The sequence below is a fragment of the Diaporthe amygdali genome, assembly GCF_026229845.1.
Source record: "Diaporthe amygdali strain CAA958 chromosome Unknown NODE_28_length_639089_cov_64_968398, whole genome shotgun sequence".
Classification (NCBI taxonomy): domain Eukaryota; kingdom Fungi; phylum Ascomycota; class Sordariomycetes; order Diaporthales; family Diaporthaceae; genus Diaporthe; species Diaporthe amygdali.
The window spans coordinates 55905-70812 of NW_026517048.1; the positions used below are offsets into that span (position 1 = coordinate 55905).

At 41.3% G+C, this 14908-nt stretch overlaps 5 protein-coding genes across 5 annotated transcripts; 3 read left to right on the top strand and 2 right to left on the bottom strand.

Moving 5' to 3' along the window:
• Positions 1–533: 533 nt before the first annotated feature.
• Positions 534–2431, top strand: J7T55_014732 (uncharacterized protein; the record flags this gene model as incomplete). The annotated part of the gene is made up of 2 exons (XM_053131703.1): positions 534–2239; positions 2311–2431. The coding sequence occupies 2 exons, from the start codon at positions 534–536 to the stop codon at positions 2429–2431; spliced, it is 1827 nt and encodes a 608-aa protein (XP_052990093.1).
• A 339-nt stretch (positions 2432–2770) lies between these two features.
• Positions 2771–4225, bottom strand: J7T55_014733 (uncharacterized protein; the record flags this gene model as incomplete). Its single annotated transcript, XM_053131704.1, has 1 exon — positions 2771–4225. One exon carries the CDS (start codon positions 4223–4225, stop codon positions 2771–2773), a length of 1455 nt encoding a protein of 484 aa, XP_052990094.1.
• Positions 4226–5826: 1601 nt separating this feature from the next.
• J7T55_014734 (uncharacterized protein) lies at positions 5827–6491 on the top strand (the record flags this gene model as incomplete). The annotated part of the gene is made up of 2 exons (XM_053131705.1): positions 5827–6078; positions 6213–6491. 2 exons carry the CDS (start codon positions 5827–5829, stop codon positions 6489–6491), a joined length of 531 nt encoding a protein of 176 aa, XP_052990095.1.
• A 622-nt stretch (positions 6492–7113) lies between these two features.
• J7T55_014735 (uncharacterized protein) lies at positions 7114–9057 on the top strand (the record flags this gene model as incomplete). Its single annotated transcript, XM_053131706.1, has 1 exon — positions 7114–9057. One exon carries the CDS (start codon positions 7114–7116, stop codon positions 9055–9057), a length of 1944 nt encoding a protein of 647 aa, XP_052990096.1.
• A 168-nt stretch (positions 9058–9225) lies between these two features.
• On the bottom strand, positions 9226–10458 carry J7T55_014736 (uncharacterized protein; the record flags this gene model as incomplete). The annotated part of the gene is made up of 3 exons (XM_053131707.1): positions 9226–9315; positions 9383–10321; positions 10375–10458. 3 exons carry the CDS (start codon positions 10456–10458, stop codon positions 9226–9228), a joined length of 1113 nt encoding a protein of 370 aa, XP_052990097.1.
• Between the last annotated feature and the right edge of the window lie 4450 nt (positions 10459–14908).

Below are 14908 nucleotides of genomic sequence, written 5' to 3' on the forward strand. Positions count from 1 at the left end.
TCTGGCTCAACTCGATTGAGCACACTTGTCTATCCTGCTGTGCGAACTCGTACACCACAGTCTCTCTCAAATAGCCTGACCCTTTTCGTTGAGTCCAGCTTTGCATGTCGGCTGTGGTGGACGACCTGCAATACCTCCCAACGACGAACGTTCGCGCTACATGTATGCCACTAACAGGTGCATATAGTGCCATCGCACCTGCAGATTCGCAGACCCACCCGGAATGGTATGAAAACCAGGCTAGTAAAGGATGAGGAGATTCTCTGCACTCCCCCACATAGCCCTCATCTCCGGCCTCAATGCCGAGGACATATAGATCCTTGCCCCGAATTGGCTAGTAAGGATGGGTCCAACTCTCTCCACAACACGGTCGATTATCGGAGCGACAATGTAGCGGTATAGCAAAGATCTCACGATGCCTTGACGCATCGTATTTTTCTGTACCTGACGCCTTACCTCCCTGTCTTTGCCTCACAGTAGAGACTTGGTACGCTGGCTTTGCTGTCATGATGAGGTCGGCAGTCATTTTGAGCATGGCCTCCTGGGCAGCTGCGCAGCTCGACTACAATTCTGCGCCTCCCAACTTGTCAACGCTCACTGATACCTCACTGTTCTCGACCTGGAGGCCGAAAGCCCACGTGCTACCGCCCTTCGGCCAGATCGGCGATCCATGCATGCACTACACAGATCCGTCGACGGGCCTCTTCCATGTTGGCTATCTTTTCAACGGCGGATCCGGAGCTACTACAGACGATCTTGTCACCTATACGGATCTCAATGCAGACGGCAACCCGTTCATCGTGGCTGGCGGCATCAATGACCCCTTAGCCGTGTTCGATGGGTCGGTCATCCCGAGTGGCATCAATGGCCTGCCAACCTTGCTGTACACCTCCGTCTCGTATCTGCCAATTCAGTGGACGATCGCCTACACGCGCGGAAGCGAGACTCAGAGCCTGGCAGTGTCGAGCGATGGAGGCAAAAACTTCACGAAGTTGGAGCAGGGACCTGTCATCCCTTCCCCTCCATTTGCGGTGAACGTGACCGGATTCCGCGACCCTTACGTGTTCCAAAGTGCACAGCTAGATACCCTCCTCAACAGCACGGAGGGATCATGGTACGTTGTCATCTCGGGAGGTGTTCACGGCGACGGCCCAAGCCAGTTCTTGTATCGCCAACACGATCTTGATTTCCAGTACTGGGAAGAAATGGGCCAGTGGTGGCACGAGACTGCCAACTCGACGTGGGGCAATGGCGACTTTGCAGGCCGGTGGGGGTTCAACTTTGAAACCGGTAATGTATTCACTCTTGACGAGGAGGGATACAACGAGGACGGCCAATCTTTCGTCACTCTCGGTGCCGAGTGGTCTCTCGAGCCAATTGTGCCCCAGGTCTCTGATTACAGAGAAATGCTCTGGGCAGCTGGCAACCTGTCCCTGTCTGATACCAGCGAGGCCAAGTTCACTCCAACTATGGCAGGAAAGCTTGACTGGGGTCATTCAGCTTATGCCGCAGCTGGCAAAGTCCTGCCCGCCTCCTCGGTGGCATCCACGAAGAGTGGTGCGCCTGACCGATTTATATCGTACGTCTGGCTCACGGGCAACTTCTACGGAACCCAAAGCTTTCCAGCTGCACAAACCTGGACGGGAGCTTTACTATTACCTCGCGAGCTCAGTCTCGGTACTATCAGCAACGTCGTCGACAACGATCTTTCAAGAGAGACTGGTTCCTGGAGTGTTTCTGCCAACGATACGTCAAGCGGTCTCTTACAACTGAGGACACTGCAGCAGAACATCGCGCGAGAACCCTTGGCTGCGTTGCTCGCTGGCAACACCTCGTTCACTGAGCCAGGCCAGACGATCAGCAGCCCTGGCTCGACAGCATTTGCCCAATCGCCAGACACAAAGTTCTTCGTCGTGATGGCAAACTTGAGCTTCCCGCAGTCTGCAAGAGAGAGCGATCTTAAAGCCGGATTTAAGATCCTCTCATCAGAATACGAGTCGACCACGATCTACTACCAATTCTCCAACGAGTCGATAATTGTGGATAGGAGCAACTCTAGTGCCGCTGCGGAGTCATCTGCCGGTATCGATGTTAGGAACGAGGCAGGAAAGTTGCGACTCTTTGATGTCGTGGAAGGCGGGGACGAAAAGATAGAAACTCTAGAGTTGATGATTGTGGTCGACAACTCCATTGTCGAGATACACGCCAATGGGAGGTTTGCTCTTGGCACCTGGATAAGGTAAGAGATTTGCCGCCCGCTGTGAAAAAAAATTGAGGCAACTCTCGGAACACACACTAACACTCCAATAGATCGTGGTATGAGACCTCCAAAGACATAAGCTTCTTCCACGATGGAACTGGCGACGTGAGCTTTAGCGATGTAACGGTCACTGAGGGTCTGTACAATGCCTGGCCTGACAGAAGCACATAATTTTGGGTATCTTGTTCAGGGTCACATGCAGTGGTCGCAACCGCTAGGATATTGGTATATTATACCTCAGTCATGCCGGACCGTCAGTTCCCGGTCTTCGCGCCAATAAAAGTTCCAAGTTGTATTCATTTGTTGTTTTGACACAATCGAGACTCCAAAGCATTTTATGTGTAGCCACTCGCCTCAGCTTTCGACGGTCACTCTAGCACAGGGAGTCCCTCGTTGGTCAGTGCCGACCTTGTCAGACTGGGTCTAGGTAGATGGGGAGTACTTCCCTGCAGCCTGTCATTATCTCATGCGGTTTCCGTTGGCGGATATCTATCATTTCTTGGTAGTATTCTATGCTTGACAAAGGTTGCAATACCAGGCTTCCTCCTTTGCGGGCAGGGCCGTGATTTCAGTACACTCGACATGAAACCATTCCATCTCGCAGTCCTGGCCATCGCAGCCTATCATCTGTCCAGAACTTATGCCCCCACAATAACAATATCTATCTTCCTCTTCCTTCTGGACCTTTTTAGACGAACCCGTCTTGCGCCTCTTCCCATCGCGTGTGCCGTGAGATCCGATCACCCGCTTCTTTGTCTGGCCAATTTCCGATGCGACTCTCGCATCCTCGTCATCTTCGCTGGGTTCGCTGCCAGCAACGTTTTCGTCGGGGTCTCTCAAGGCATTGACTATTTTTTCCACTCCCATGTTGTCCCCCTTTTTTGTTTCTGCGATCTCGGGGTCAACCCAGCCCTCGGTATAGCTGCCGCCAAAATCTATAATCCACAGATTATCTTCCGCGTCCGCTATGAAATTGTCCGCTTTGGCATCTCCCCAGATAATGCCGTTTTCGTGCAAAACCTTCTTCGTTTCGTCTACTTTCCGAGCCCAGGCGTCTCTTGTATCTTGAGGTACTGCCGAGTCAAATTTTACGGTCAGCGGCGTTGGTTGATTAATTGCTGTCTGTAGGAAGCCCATGATGGAGCTCCTGCTGTTCTCCTCAGCTTGAGTGGGCGTGGCGCATGTGACGATCCCCAAGAGCTTCGGACAATTAAACTTTTGTCTTAGTCCTTTCCTTTCTATCTTGTCCAGAATTTCAATCTCTCGCTTTATGGGCTGGGTGTTGTTGTTGTCGACTGTCTTGAAAAACATCTGTTCACCGCTTTGGTGGTGCTTTACAAGACACGGGTGGTACGGTCCTGGTGTGTCCGCACATTCTAGGACCGTGAGGTCGGCGGAAGAGTACCAAGGCACGTCAATGTTGCTAATGTATTTTGGTATAGGCGCGAGGTGTGGTCTGAGTTTCGTCATCCGTTCTTCGAGGTCCTCTGATGATGCCAATTCGACGGCCCGAAGGGTCTGGTCGTCAATTTCGAGTTCGAAAAAGTGAGTCTTACAAGCGTACCACTGCTCGAGAGTCTGCATGTGTTGATCGGACCGTGATGGCTCAGGAGCGAGATCGTTGAGTCGTACAGACAGGGGTGCTAACATCCATTTGTGCAGTTTCTCCTCGGCATCTTCACAAGTCGTTCCACTCCGCTCGGACACGGAGTCAGTCGTGTGAAAGCTTTGCACATCGACGCCACTGTCAATTGAGGTCTGCCCGTCTTCACGTCGCTCATAATCTCGCAAATTTTTCAGATGTTGAAAGTATTCCCGGCCATCTTCCGCGTCAGATTTATGCTTTAGACGTTTGGCGTCAGCAATGACATGGAATCTGACCGCATTCCGAGTGATAGTGAGGGCGCAACTGTCCTCATCATCGTAAAAGAAATCAAGCACGTAGTAATTTGGCGCAGATGCCATGATACCTCTCAGCACCGATCAACACCGCGTTGGCTGTAAGACGTGTCGATATTGGCGAATCAACTGATGCGACAAAAAGGTAATTGGAGAATACAAAATCTTCATACCTAACTGTTCTTGGCTGTTGTAATATTTTTGCTACTTGCGCCCTGTTTCTGATATCGGCCATAATTTCAAAGAGGTTATGACGCTCACGACTTTACTGTCTGTGCTCGGGGAATAGAGACCCGGACCAGGGGTATGTGTTCATCGATTGAGGACTGGTAAGGCGCTGAAGAGGCTCAAAAAGAAACGGTCCCCGGGTCCATGACGCGCACCACACTGCCGGATCTCTTTTCTGCAGGGGCTTGTAAAACCAGAATTGGTATGGTTCAGGGGCTCGCGAAAAGCGGCTCTCAATCATAGTGAATTTAGGCAGGTCCAGAGCTTCCGTGCTATCAGACTAGGGGATTTCTTCCGAACGAGATCTGCCGTGTTGTGCATGACACTAGGACGGCGCGAACTCATTATTCACTTGGCCTTTCATTGGCCCTGAAATGCTCGGCAGGTAAGTAGCCGCCCTCAACCGCAGGATCTTCGCCTCATCGGATTGCTCAGTCTCACTTCAGAACATTGACGCAAAGTCTCAGCTACGAGCGCAGGCAGCGTATTCAGCCCGTTGGCACGTCTTTTCTGTCCTTCTCTCAACCGCTACCACATTGACCCGACGGCATGAAGGGGTCCAATTGACGCCTTCCCGACGGATCAAGCCACCAACAGTCACATTGAGCACCAGGGATGACGCTCTCCAAGAAAATTCTGCCGAGAATTGCCAAGATGCATTGTTGAAAGCTGAGTTGTGGACTTTGGATAATATGACCGTGAGTGAGCCCTGCCTGCACCTCAGGTACAGCTGCCGTGGATACAAGTCAAGGAGTAGATACTAGTCCAGGCTGTCATGTTGGCTGGCTCCATGCTGGCTGGCTTTTCCACGACATATCCCATTGTAATTCTGGAGATGTACGGTGTATTTGACGAAGAAGAGCGTGAGTCTCAACTTAAGACACTTAAGTTTTATACATTTCTCAGCTCATAAGCATAGGTTGAAATTACAAATTAAAAAGAAAACCTTAGTAAATGGCAATAAAACCAAGTGAGGGAGCAGTCATCACCTCTCCCACGAACACAAGCTTCCCACACCAACATCGAAACGCAAATGCCATCGACAATAAGAAAATCAATAAAACCAAGCTAACGAATGGAGTACGACGGCTCTTCTTCCAAACAAAGAAAAAGTGTGGAAAAAGAACGAGAGGAAAACTATTGCAAATGGAAATTTTCAAGTTCGACACCATTCCGTCGTAGAGTATCAGGCAACCCTTCCAAAATGTGCGGATCTTTCTGATATCGAGCTACAGTATTGCCGACCTTCTCCAGGAGCTGTGACTTGTCTGTGATCATGTTTTTATCTCGGGTATTTCTCATTCCCCACTCACCTTGCCGTGGTCAATTCCAGACAAGTAACAATTTCCGACAACAAGTAGCGACGAGGGACAGTGCCTGTGTCGATACTAGAAGAAGCTGTGAGTGAGTGTAAGATCATCGGGATTCGACAACCTAGAATGGCGCAGACCACATCACCCGTCTCTATATTCACTTGGCCAACCCCAATATGCCCATCGCTCGCGCGGAAGAAGCAGCGCCCGGCCAATATACGCAGACAGGCTTCGCCCGTCGTTAACATTTCAAAGTCGAGTTCGCCGCCTTCTCAGTATCATTGGAGATTCTCAGCAGCGTCCGTCCAAATCAGCACGGAATCATTGTGCTCTTCGGAATACTCTGGGAAATTCGCCGTCGAAAGGAATATATCGCGGGTGTGGAAGGCCCAGGAATTCCGCCATCCATGCCCATATTCCGAATTCAGATCGTCTCCTGCCGAGACCATCTCCTTTAAGATCTCCGGAGGAGTCTTAATGTGAGTGGGCTGCATTTCTATGAACTCTGAAAGTGGAAATGGCTGTGCTCCGGTGACCTTGGCACGGACGGGGTTCCAGATCGATGGCAGAAAAAATGGCTGGGAATGGAGAAGGACACGTCCCGTGAAGACCCGCCGTTTTTGCTACAACAGTGGTTGGAGGAGATTTCCTTTGATCCAAACCGTAACGCAGAATTCACGAAGCAGTATATTACCAGGGTCGGTGATCTTGTCGCAAGCATGCTGAAGTTCGAGCCATCGGCAAAGGCTCAGGCAAAGGAGGTTCTGGCGGGTTCGTGGTTCAGGCATTAGATGGGGTAGGCCAGCCACTACCACAGTCCTGTGGACGCCGCAATTGATTTCGACACCCTTCAGTTTCTGCGCCCTCATATTTTGAGCTTAATGAGCCTGGTATTCAAGAGCAAGCATTTTATGCGAATAGGCTGTTAAGCAGTGTGTCAGCATTGTCGGTGATCCACAATGTGCCGTTGCCATGAGTTGATCGTGGGAACTTTTGGAGAGCAAAGAAGGTCTTGTGAGTCACAAAAGCATCGTGTCAACCAAAGAGGATCCTTCAGGCGGCTCGAGCTTTAGTGAGGTTGGATTTCCCCCATCGACGGGCTGACTAAGATGAACCCTGGGTGCTGAACGCACCGAATCAGCCCTACGCGATAGAACTTTCAGGGGTCCTGATGACTTCATCGCTATGACCGTTGACGTTTCTGCCTGGAGAGGCCCATTTTTGGACATCCTCGTCTGCTTCTGTATCAACCACTCATACACCAATTATCTCACCCCCTTCCCTTGACGAGCCCTAAATGTTTTTCCTTTGTTTCATATAATCAAGGCTTGAAACCTCGCGACTCGATCACATCCTGCAGAAGCCTGGCTGGCCCTCATCCGGCCTTGCTGTCCTTAGGTCGACTCCCCCACGATGCTCGACTCCCTGCCGGATGATGTCCTCCTCCTCATTCTTGTCCACCTGGAGACCGCAAAGGATATTCGAGCCCTTCTCCTGGCCAACAGGCGTCTTAAGTCTCTCATCCTCTCAGATCATGACGGCGGCTGGCGTGCCTTCGTCCGTTCCCGCTTCCCATCCACACCCATACCCTTCGCCCCCTCGTCGAGCTCGCACAGTTATCCAAAATGGGGGGAGATCGCCAGATCGCTGACCTGGCAGTCCCATGCTTGGGACCGTCGCTCCTTGTCTTTCCGCTCTATACTACCAGTTGCCGCTTACAATCAGCGCTCAGCGCCACGGCGCCGTCAAGGAGCCCGTTATCACGCCGTCCTGGACGCCCACTTTGACTTTACGAGCAATCAGGAACTGGTAGTCTGGGGTGCTGGCGAGGACTTCGTCGCGAGAAGGCGGAGTCTGGGGCAGGGAAGCAATCAGCCAGACAAGATTGTCTGGCATCAACTCGATGGGAAAGACTTGGGTTACTCGGCTGGTCCCGATGACATCAAGGCCGTCTCGATTGTGGAGAGCGTTGGTGGTGGTCTTGGAGCATTGGTAGGTCGAGACAATGGCCATTTGGCCCTGTTGGATCTGAGCGAGGAGGGCTTCGGTAAGAAATTGGCAGACCTGAGCCCCGAGTACGCCGCCGCCGATGAGACTGGGGACGTCAGCCTTACAACACAATTCAACCAGGGCACGATCAACTCGATCGACGTGCTTCCTCGGAAAAGGCTTGCGGCTGCTGCTACTAAGGCAGGCATACAGCTATACCACATACCTGAGGAATCTGGTGTCAATGTGCCTCCGTCTGCCTACCTGGATCTCGCGACCCACCATTTTGATCAACCAAACACGACCCTAGGTCACGCGCGATGGATGGGCGAGGACATGATAGCGTTAGCCCTTCAAGGCTGCCGGTACCAGCTCCGATATGCTACAATCACTCCGACTGGTATCGAGAGCCTCTCACCCTACAAAAATGCCGCCTTGGAGGAACAGTTTGACCTCAGCTACAGCAAAGGCAGACTGTGTACCCACTCATTGGCACCTGTCGAAGCATCGTCCGTCACTGGCGGGAACACGAATCTGCTGCTAACAGCCTGGCGTGATGGCTCGGTAAGGCTTCAGGATCTTCGCACGCAGTCGCCTTTTGACCTTGTCTACTGCGATAATATCGACCCCTGGTCCGAGTTTGAATCACTCCTACCGTTTGGCACGACCCACTTCGTCGGCGGCGGCGCTCATGGCGCGACGATCAAGGTATTCGACTTCCGCTGGTCCAGGGACTATTACCACACCGCAGCGATGCCATGCAGCTCTGAGCAGCCTTTTCCAAATCCCTGCCAGCCTTTCCTCACCGCTCCAAAAGTCTCTACCAAGCCTCGTCGTCAATGCCATCCTCAGTCTCCAGGCAGCTGGTGCAACTGGCATGAGCTGTCTCGAGACCTGTATTACCGCCCCAACGGCACGTTTTTCTTCTCAAAGTCCCTCCCACGTGGTGATTTATACTCCGGCGTGTGGAGCTTGGCCCGGTCGTCCTCGCTCGCCCCCAACTTCTACATCGGGATCTCGGGTGGCGTGGTCGAGGCAAGCCTCTCGGCCGCGACTACTGGTGGTTCCCTAGAAGTTGACCCGATTTTCGGCTGCACAATGGGACAGGAGGACCTCGGCGCGGGGTATGCCAGCATGCCCCTTGAAGCGAACCTGATGGAGACAGGCGACGGCCTGATGTACAAGGAGAACGAGCGAAGTGTGCGGATGCCACCCATGAGGGGCAAGGGATGGAACAAGTTGAGAAAGGACGAGTACGAGAACATGCCTCTGGAGCGGAGGCGCAGGAACCGGTTAGACGAGCGGTATCAGAACAAGGGTGATTTTGTTGGCGACGTGGATTTGGGGCGGGCGAACGGGAGGTGGTAATAGAGAGTGACTTTTGCATAGAGTAGAAAGGGTAGACTACCTGAGCTGCTGCTCTGCCGCCGCAAGGCTCACTTTATAGACTTCCTGAAAACTCACACAAATACATCGTTAAGGCGCCTTACAAAGTATGCCGTCTAGCCCGGATCATACACCCGCACAATCGGCAATCTAGTCCTCGCTTTTGCAATGCTTGATAATCCAAGGGTGCTTCTGTACCTGCTCCAGGGTTGATCTTCTACTGGGGTCGACAACGAGTAGCTTGTTTCAAGTTAGCAACTCTTCTCAACAACTCTTCTCGATAGCTTTAAAGCCCGAGGACACTGACCTTTTGTATTAAGTCCCTAGCCTCGGGGCTGACAAACGATGGAATCCTCACATCCCCTCTTGCGATCCTCCTAGTCGTCATTGCAGGCGTGTCCTCAAAAGGGGCCTCGCCCACAAGGAACTCATAGGTCAGCACACCCAAGGACCAGAGATCTACCCTCTCGTCATAGGAACTATCCATACCGCCTAACGCCACCATCTCCGGCGGTAGGTAATCAAGAGTCCCACAATACGTCGTCCGTCGCTTCCCGGGTGCGTGCACACTCCACCCAAAATCCGAGATTTTGATCTCGCCATGGACACCAACAAGGATATTCTCCGGCTTAATATCGCGGTGGATCACATGCTTCCGGTGCAGGTGAACCAGGGCGCTCGCCATCTGCGCAATATACTGAGCCGCCCTCCACTCAGGGAACCGGGTCGCTTTTTGTAAGTGCCTGTACAGCTCACCCTGGCCGGCGAACTCGAGAATCAGGAAGACGCGCTTGCTGTCGTGGAAGTGGCCGTACAGCTTGAGGATGTTGGGGTGGCACAGGTTGCTCTGGATCTCGATTTCGCGCCGTACTTGTTTCTCCACGCGAGCCTCTTGAAGCTCGCTCTTGTGCAGGACTTTCAAGGCGCAGATGAACTTGTGCTCGCGCTCGCGCGCTAAGTATACCCGGCCGAATTTGCCTTTTCCCAGGGGTTTGCCTATCTCGAACATGCCTAGGTTGAATGTCTTTGCGGCGGGTTGTTTTATGAGCGGCACAGGCTTTTGGTCTAATTCAGATTCATCGCTCAATTTATTTGTCCAAGTGATTGGCTTCGGGATTGACGAAGGGCGTTTTGTTGTTTGGTGATGTGACACGGCGGACGCGCTGTCTATCTGATTCTGGAGGGCGATTTTCAGAAGCTTCGGGCAGAACGAGGTAAAGGAGAGAGATTTGGTCGTAGCTGTGGCCTAGGAGAGGGATTAGCATTTCGAGCAGGTCTGACAGACGGGAGATCACTTACCCTCGCCTTCTGCAGAGCTCGATCCTGATGCTCGACATCAACCGACAACTTCTCCAGCTGAGTCTCGAGAACGAGGGTTGCCATTGTTCCAGGCTTTCTTCACACGAAGAGGTAAAATAACTTCAAATTTCACTGCATCGCATGTTGTCGGAGCTTGAATTGGTTTGCCCTGAAATCCCAGGGGGGAGGCGCAGATGCAGGGTTGAAATTAGTCTGAATAATTTTAGTTTTTGGCCTGATTAAGACTAAAAACTTTTAGTTAGCAAATTTGGGACTAAATCAGTTGTAGTTTTTAGCTTGACTAAAACTACATTTAGTTAGACTACAATTAGTCTGTAGTTTTTTAGTTAGACTAAAAAAAAAGTGGGGCTAAAATTAAAAAAAGTAAATAAATAAGTAAATAATATATAAATAGTATATATAAAATATATAAATAAATAGTATATAAAATATATATATAATTAAAAGAATTAAAATAATAATATATAAATTAAAAGTAAAGATATTAATTTAATAAAAAATAAAAAAACAATTTTAAAAAACTATAGTTGTATAATACTACTAGGAATTAAACTTAAACCTTTAATTAAATATAATTATTAATAATATAAGTTTATAAAAATAAAGTAAAAAATAAGTATTATAATAGTATATTATATATATATATATTTTATTTAATTAAAATATTATAATTAATATTATATTTTAATATTTAATATTATTTTTATTTTTATTTTTATTTTTATTTTTATTTTTATTTTTTTTACTTTAAAATAAAATACTATTTTAATAATTATAATATATATTTATTTATTTTAAATTATATATAAATAAAATTAATATATATAAATATTTTATATAAATAAAATATTTAATATAAATAGTAAAGTTTAGTTTTCTTTTTAATGATTTACTCTTGTTATAGCTTAATGGCTAATAGTGTTGACTTATTTCTTAAAAATTTGTTGAAATATATATATTATATTTATTATTTAAGAGTAATAATAACTTATAATATTATATTATAATAGATATAATATAGAATAAGTTTTATTTTTTAATTTTAAAATAATTTAAATAAAGAAAAGTTAAATTATTAAAAATATTTAAAATAATAAAAAGTTTTATATATTTTTAATAAAAATCTTTTTAAAATACTTTAAAAACTTTAAAAAACCTTAATATTACTTTTTAATATTGAAATAAATAAACTTAAACTTATAGCTTATAAAAGTGGAGCTATATTATTTTTTATAATATTAAAATACTTATTTACTTTTTATTATATTAAAGTTTAAACTATTAAATGTTTTAAAATATAAATAAAATATAAATTAAATATATAAAATAAATTTTTAAATATTTTAAAAAATAAATAAAATATTAAATAAATATTTTAAAAAATAAATAAAACTTACTTTTAAATAAACAATTAAATATTTTAAAATAAATAAATAAAATTAACTTTAAAATAAACTATTCAACTAATTCTTTTAAATTTAATATTTTCTTTTCTAGCTTTTGAATACTATTAAATTTTCAATTTTTTAATAGTATTAATTTTATAACTGTATCCGTACTAAGATTAACCCTTGATTTAGTAATAATATTACTAGTAATAGAAAATATTCTTTTTATAGCAGCAGAAGTAGCTGGAATAGCTAAATATTTTTGAGCTAATATACTTAATATAGGGTATTGGAATTTATTATTTTTCTAATAATCTAATGGATCTAGCTATTAAAATATTAGTAAAATATTATTTATTAAAAATTAATAAAATTAATAAATACCTTAGAGCTGTAAACGCTTTTTTGAAGATAAATTATATATTCTTCTTTGTTATTTTTAGAAGAATTAATATATAATTCCTCATCAGAATCAGGGCTATTTTGAGGTGAATTTAAAGGTGAAGCATTATATATATCATCTTTGCTTAAACTAGTAAGGTTTAATTTAAGCTTAATATTTATTAATAAAAAAACTTAAATTAAATAATAATAAAATTAAAATTTACTTATTAAATTTAACCTTTAAAATAGCTTTAATATTTATTTTAATATTAGGGTAAAAGTATAATAGCCTATTAGGTTGAAAATGAGTTATTTTAAATTGAGGATTTAAAATTAAAGCTAAAATAAAAGATTTATAATTTTTTAAATTATCTTTAATTATTTTTTGAGGAAAATACTTTTCTAATTTATTTAAGCTAGTTTTAATAGCTTTAATAAAATTAAATAAGTATGATTTCTATAATAATTATTAATATAAATATTTATTAAAAAGAATTTAAAAAATAAACTTATTAAGTTTGGAGTTGCTTGAATTTTTTTATTATACTCTTTTATTAAATTATTGAGTTTTTTATATATTTGATATATATATAATAAACCTTGAGAAAGGGTAATATATAATTCCTTTTGTAATTTAATAGAAAGGCTTAAAAAAACCTTAAAGGTTTTTTTAATTTGTGAAAGAATAAATAATTTAAATGAATTAAAAAATATATCTTTATACTTTTTATTAGAAGTATTTTTACTTATATAAGTTAAAGGTTTTTTTAATTCTAAAAAAACCTTTAACATTTTATAAGTAGAATTCTAATGTGTAGGAGTATTTATAATTATATTAGTAAATATATTTAAAAAAAAGTTTTTAAATTAAATTAAAATAAATACTTAAAGGAATACGAGATTTTTTATAATCTTCTAGTAAAGATTTATCTCTTATTGCTTTATTTATACCCTTAACTAATAATTTATTAATCTCAATATTATATTGAGTTAATATTATTATTCATCGTAAACAAGTAATAAGATTTATAAAAATTAGTATATATATATATTTAATTAATAAAATATAAAAATACTTACTATTTTTAATAGAATTATTTAAAGAATTTAAATTGTCTGGATTGTTGATATATTCATTAAGAAATTCTTTAGTTTTTAAATTTGAAGTAAAATCTTTTAAAATATTTTGCGCTATTAAGTTAATAATATGCGCTATACACCGAATATCATTTTCAAACGATAAATTTAATTTAGAATTAAATTCTTTTTTAAATTTCGTTAAAAATGTATTATTATTCGATGCATTATCCTGAGTGAAACTAAATAATATTAATTATTAGTAAAATAATAGTAAAATTTAAATGTAAAAAAAATAAATATTTAAAAATACTATTAAAAGTTATACTTGGATAACTTTTAATTGCTTTTTGAAATTCTTTTAAAATAAATAAGCTAGTATGTCTTTCTTTTAATTTATTAAATTTAATTAATTTATAAATTAATTGAAATTCTGAATTAATATAAGAAATAATTGTTCCTATATAAGCCGTATTAGATTTAGAAGTCTAAATATTAAAAGTAAAAGAAAATTTACTATTATTAGTAATATTTTCTTTTAAATTTGTATTTAAATTTATTAAATCTTTATTAAAAGTAATATTAAGAATACTTTTAATTTTCGAACGGTTTATAATAAGAGCAGCCCTATATTAAGTTAGATTTATATTTTTTAAATATTAAAAAGTTTTAAAAAAACTTATGGGTTTAAATATAATAATAAACTTTGAAAAGATTTTGAATTTAATATATTAAAAGATAAATTATTTTTAATAATTAAATTTAAAATCTTTTTAAATGTATTATTATCTGTAAAATTAACTTTATTTTTTTTTGTGGTATAAGAAAGAAATCTTGAGGAAAAGCTGTTGAATTAGGTTCTAAAGTTTTATTAATATATTTATTATTAAAATTCTTTTTAAAAATAATTACTTACTTTTTGAATGAGTTTTTTCAGTTTCTTTATTATAAGCAATATTTGGGTGTATATTTTTATAATGCCGAGCGTAATTTGAAGCTTGAAATCGATGTATAGTATCTTCTTTTTTATAAGAATATTTATAAAAATTAGTTTAAAAATTAAATAAATTAAAATATTTATTTTTAAAAAATTGTTTCTAAAACTATATATTATATATTAATTATATAGTTAGAGTGCTCTTAAAGAATATTGTTGAATATATTCTTATTATAGATACTAATCCAAAATATAGTTATATACTATACTTGGCTAACTATAGTTTAATATAATATATAATTAAATAAAAATAAAAATAAATAAAATAATTTACTGAGTATATTGTATTAAAATTTTTTGATATTGATCTTGTTTAATAGGAAGTAAACTTTAAGTAAATAATTTATTTTTAAAAATATAAATATTTATTTCTTTAGGGGAATTAAGTTGAAAATCAATAGAATTATATTTACTTTTTTTAAAAGATTGTTGAGAATTATCTTTTGAAAAAGAAATATTTTTAGTAGAAATAATAGAAGAATCTTTAGGGGAAGATGGTGTAAGAGATATTTTAAAAATAATAATATATTTAAAATATATTTAAAAAGGTATTGGGTTTAGTGATTTGTTGCTTGGGATTTAAGTGTTTGCTTGCTTGTGTGATAATAAAAGAAGGAAGGAAAAAAAAAAAAAAAGAGAAGAAAGCAGTCTATATATATTAAAAAAA